Source organism: Camarhynchus parvulus, chromosome 13, assembly GCF_901933205.1.
Source record: "Camarhynchus parvulus chromosome 13, STF_HiC, whole genome shotgun sequence".
NCBI lineage: Eukaryota > Metazoa > Chordata > Aves > Passeriformes > Thraupidae > Camarhynchus > Camarhynchus parvulus.
Window position 1 is genome coordinate 18376001 of NC_044583.1, and position 5638 is coordinate 18381638.

Here is a 5638-nt window from a genome sequence, read left to right on the forward strand (position 1 = left end):
GGCCCACTAGACTTTAGAATCCTGAAGAGTTTTGAGTGTAGATAATAAATTTATGAAGAGGGCTTGGTGATGTGATTGTTGAGCTAAACATCCCATGGTTTTACCTGTGTGCATTATAGTAATTTAGCCCTAATAAGTACTAGTTAAACCTAGAAAAGAGATTGCGTGTTTTAAAGTGCACAAAGACTTTTGGATGAAATGTGTGATGTAGCTAAAGACCAAGAACTTTAGAAATAGTTAAGCTTCTCTGCTATAATCAAAGATCAGCCTTGACTGATAGCCTAATGATTTTATGGTCTTGAATGAAACTCTTCTAAATAGCTGAGGCTGTTGCTTATACATAATCTCTAGCACTTTCCAGGCTTCAGTTTGTGATAATTTTTTGTCACTGTCATAACAAAAACAGTGGGTATACAGAAGTATTTTCAATGTGTATATTTCACTTCCATAAATACAAAAAGCATTATCAAAGTATGCTTTCTGATCTTTTTTTTTCTTTTTTTTTTTAACAAGCATAAAGGCTTATTCTTTTCTTTTGTGGGCTTTTCATGCCCCATTTTTATATCTCCAAACACAAATGATGTTAGACAATAATGCTACTGGTAAATGTTGATAGTCGAAAGTTCTGCTATTCGTGTCCTCTGTTAGGTTGACCTGGGTAATGTGATGTGACTTCTCTTATGCCAGCTACTGTGATAGTGAGCTTCTCCTGTAGCAGTACAACTGTTGATCAGTAAGAGATCTGCGAATGTCAGAGTTGGAGAGATGGGGAGAATGAGTTTCAATTTGGTCGTTAAAAGGCACAGAATACTTTCATCCTTTTGGTAAGATGCAGTTAAAACTTTAAAACAGACTGAGCGTTGCTTTTTTTGTCTGTGGCTGTTTTTCAATCTGACCAGGGTAGTTTGGGATGGCTTTAGAAGCTCATGAAAACATGTTTTATAAGAATATCTAAAATCTGTTTATCCTAATTACTGCACTTGTTTGACTGCACCAGTGTGTGTAGCTCTCAGGTTATCTATCAGAATGTGGTAAGTGGGCAAGGTGATCAGTGACCAGTGGATGGAAGCAGTTGGTATTGCTCAGCTCTCGATTTCTGGTGCGACTCTTAGCCTCCATTCTCGTTTGTGTGCTTTAGGCGGTCCACTGGTATTACGCTGAGACCCCCTCAGCAACTGGCCAACAGACCCAGTTCATCGCTCCCGTGAGAATTGTTATTGAGGAGTAAATTTGTGTTTGAGTGATTATGTATTTTTTTTAATGTGTTATTATGTTGAGTCTTAGTCGTGTTAATTGTTTTAAATGATAATTTTGATACTTTGAGCTAAGTTTTTTGTGTTTTTTGTTTGAGTTTTTTGGTAACTAAATATTATACAAGTATTTTTTGGTGATGATTTTAGTAATTTTAATTTTTGTGGTTTAACTGTAATTTGGGTAAGAGTGTATAAATTGTTTTTTAAGTTTTTGTTATGTATTGGATTATTTGATTTACAATTTAAATTTTGTGAAGGGTAGGGTTAGTTGTTAAGAGGTATACTAACAAGGTATGTAGAAAATGGATTTTTAGGATTAGTGAGTGATAAACACTGTATTTGGATGTGTGGTTTTAGTTAGTGTTGCTTATTAGTTTCGTTTTGGTTGTAGAACTATTTATGTTGGGGTTTTTTGTGTGTTTTAAATAAGGTTTGACACAGTGAGTAGGAATCTCATGTGATTTTTTTTTTTTTTGTGGAAACAGAAGTATAACTTTTTCTCTAGGTTATGAAATTTACAGGACTGCTTTATTGACTATTTACTAAGTCTTGTACTTGAGTAGGTTTTTGAAACTCTGATTTTGACATCAAAGAAGAAAAATGAGAAAACTAAGGAGGTAGAGAAGTTTTCTCCTTATAGGATAAAAAGGGTTTAACATAGAAACTGCTTTGTCTAATCTTCCGTGGGGGGTGTCCGTGGGACGGCCGGGCCGCGCGCGCGACTCGGCAGCAGGAGCGCAGCGAGCTGTGCGCGAGCCGAGCTGAGCCGAACGGAGCGAGCGGCTCCGAGTTCGGCCTAACCGAGCCGAGCTGAGCCGAAGAGGCGAATGCAGCCGATAATAGCCGAGCTGAGCCGAGCGCAGCATCACGGGCAGGGCGGGTTCGGGGTGGAGCCGGGGCTCTGTGAGGCTTTCCCGCCTGTCCCTCTCTCTACCTCTCTTTTCTCCTCCCCGTATTCCCCTTCTTTGTCCCCGAGACCCTGCTCTCGTCTCCCTCCCAATCTCGACTCCCTGTCCCCGCCACTTCTTCTTGTCCTGTCCGTACCCCGCTGCTCCCTTCTGTTCCCTCTCTCCCCCTCTCTGCCGTCCCTCTTTCCCCCGCCACTGGCATTCCCTTCCCCTCCCGCATTCCTCCGCAGCCCGAGCTCCCTGCCTGCCCTTTCTCATGCCCTGCTCTCGCTGCTCTCTTCGCGTGCCCCCTTTCCTTCTTTGCCCCGCAGCCGCGGGGCTCGGGGTGCCGGAGAATAAAGCCCCGAGCGAGGCCCGGAGCCCGGCGCCGCTCGGCCCTGGCAGGAGTCCCCGCACGGGGCCGGAGGCTCTCGGCGGATCGCCCCGTGCCGGTCAAACAGCCCGCCCGACACGGCCGGAGCTGCGGCTTTCCCGGCACGGCGCTGAGAGCGGCCCCCGCTCTGTGCCGTGCCGGCCCCGCCGTCTCTGCCGCTGCCTCTCGCTGCCCCCGGCCCGGGACAGCGAGGCTGGGGAGGAACCTCAACCCTTCTGGGGGCTGCCCCACCTTTCTTGTGGCAGCAGAATCCCTTTCTAGGGGGATGTGCATGTGGAAAGGGCTTGAAGGAAGCGCTGCGCTGCTGTCCAGGGCAGTGGGACTCGTTCTGTGCCTTCTTTGGGGGTCAGGAAAAGGGGGTGAAGACTTGGGGCATTGATGTAATTTCGGGCACTCCAATGTCGCCAGGAAAGGGAGCCCCACTGCGGTGGAGGAGCAGGTGGGTGGCGAATGAGGGGGGTCATGCTGGGTGCCTCAGCTTCCTTTTGCATGGAGCTGCCGGGTAGAGGGGTTTATGGGGGGCTCCCGAGGCTCTCTCATGGAAGGTCTGCGAGAGCTTCTCCCAGCGTCTGGGGCAACACCTGGATACGCGCTTGGATACGCGGAGCATCGCTTAAAGGAGGTGCCGAGGGACGAATCTCTGCGCCGGGAAGCAGCAGCCGAACAGGTGAGCCCGTGTGGATTTGGAGCGGGGACTTTTGTCCTTTCTCTTTTCAATTTCCCCTTGTGCCCCCAGGAAAAAAAAAAAAAAAAAGGAGCTTATGAGGACAAAAGAAATTAAACATAGGGACGTAACTCCTCTTTCATTATTGTCTGTGTTTGAACTGGGGGTGATCCCCCTCCACTTGCGGTTTCAAGGGTTTTGATTGAAGAAAAACCTGCCTTTTCCAGGCTGTTAGGCGTATCACAGGGGTGGCAGGGAATCCCTGCATTCTATTTTAAATGGAAAGGGAAAAATATTGTATATAAATATATACGATGTATATAAATATATACATTTATATATGATGTATATAAATATACCAAAACAAAATAATAGAAATCAACACAATACATAATACAAATTATACTGTATATATCTTATTGTATGTCATATATATTCTATATCTAAATATAGGACATATAATAGTAAATATAATATAATGTAGTAATATATAATAGTAAATATAATATAGTATACAACCACTTAGGAATGTAAATATCAAAAATATAAATATAAAATGTTTAAATATAGTTTAAAATAAAGGGGGTTTTTGTTTTTTATATGGCAATAAGAAGAGTTTTTATTATAAAAATTATAAATATAAATAAAGGTAGATATCTAAGTATAGAAATATATAATAAATACATAAAGATATATATAAAAATAAATCTACATGAATAGAAGTATTAGCAGAACATACGATATAGAATAAAAATATTATTACATTCTGATGTCTATTATATACATTTATAAATATAATGCACCAATATAAACTATAAATGCAAACGTGAATATAATTATGAAAAATAGAAATATAAATAAATTTAAATATAGTTGAAAAGAAAGGGCGTTTTTTGGTTTGCGTTTAGTTAGAGGAAGGGGTTTTATTTTAAAGAATATGAATATACATAATAATGTTATATAGTTTTAATATAGAAATATAAAATCAATATATAAAGATATATATAAAAATATATAAAATATGAATAAATAGAAGTAATGGGAAGGGATGTAATATAGAATATAAATAACACTATACATCAATATTCATTTTAGATGTGAATATAAATATGAAAATTAAAAAAATTAACATTTTAAATGTAAGTATTTAATTTTTTAAATTTAAATTTAAAATATTTAAAAGTAAGGGCTTTATTGTTTTTTATTTGGGTAGAAGCAGGAGTTTTAAATAATATAAGCACTATATAAATATAAATCTGAATATAGAAATATATAATCAATATAAAGATTATATATTTATACAATCAATATGTATAAAAGAAGAAATACAAATGAACTAATAGGAATATATGTAATATAGAATATAAATTGCATTATACATCAATATACATTATAAATATAAATGTGGATATAATTGTGAGAAACATATAAATAAAATACATTTAAATATTATTTTAAAAAAGGGTTAGTTTTCTTTTGTTTTTAATGGGTTAGAGGCAGTTTTTTTTTTTCTTCCGGGTTGTTTTTTGGCATTTATTTCAGAGGAGCTTTTGGCGGGGATCGCCCCTGTTCTTTTTTGCCGCCTTCCCTGCCCGCAGCCCCGAGGCGCGCGGCACCCCCGGCTGGGGTGGGCGGCAGTGCTGCCGCCTTGTGGGCAGAGCGCAGTACTGCAGCCCTGCACCGACAGGCAGCCGAGAGGCCGCCATCTTGGGAGTGGCGTGTCGCGGATGTCGCGGACTTGCTTGACCTTCTCAAGGTGGCGGCAAAAAATCGCGGACCCCGGTAAGTCTGCTGCCCTGTGGACAGAGAGCAGTCCTGCAGCCCCCCCGAGCCAGCGCCCTGCCCCTCGCCGCCGGGGGCCGGGGAAGGACGCGGCTGCCGAGCGAGGGAAGGGCGAGGGGGCGGGAGCGAGCAGCGGGTGGGGCGGGGTCTGTAAATGGCGGGGAGGGGTGAAGGACGTTCAGGGCTGCAAAGGGGCACGAGATGGCCGAGAAGAATGGCCGGGGCAGGGGCGGCCCGGCGGGGCCGGTTTCGGCGGGCGGCGGAGGCGCGGTCGCAGCGCTCCGCGGGCCGGGGGCAGCGGGCGGGGCCGGCCGAGCGGCGTCGGAACAGGGCTGCACCCCCGAGTCCGCGCAGGCCCCTCTCCAGGCGCTGGAAGCGATGGCGAGCCGGAAAATCCCGGCGGGGCGGCGGCGGGCAGGCGGCGCAGCAGGGCCGTGGCGCTCCCCGCCTTTTCTGCCGCCATGTTTGGAAGGTCAGGCCTGGCGCCCGTCCCGTCCCGCCGCCTCCCGGTCTGTGTAAACTTCTCTCTGGCTTCACAGGTCCGTGCTGGAGAGTGGGAGAAAGGTCCCCGCTGGTTGCCGTGTCCTCGGTGGGCAGAGAGCTCTGACCTTGGCCGGATGGGCTGGTGAGTATTGGATCAATGGCGATGTGCTTTTAT

General features: G+C 44.2%; 1 protein-coding gene across 1 annotated transcript in view; it reads left to right on the forward strand.

The window, feature by feature from the left end:
• The window catches only part of LOC115908872 (translation initiation factor IF-2-like), a gene marked incomplete at its 3' end in the record, with an annotated part of 6656 nt that extends 1051 nt beyond the window's left edge, over positions 1-5605 (forward strand). Inside the window, exons 2-3 of the mRNA XM_030957744.1 lie at positions 1-3201; positions 4797-5605. The exon at positions 1-3201 is cut by the window's left edge and continues 548 nt beyond it. Of these exons, the coding sequence (XP_030813604.1) occupies positions 3049-3201; positions 4797-5605 (962 nt within the window). The remainder of the gene's footprint in view (positions 3202-4796) is intronic.
• Positions 5606-5638: the final 33 nt, after the last annotated feature.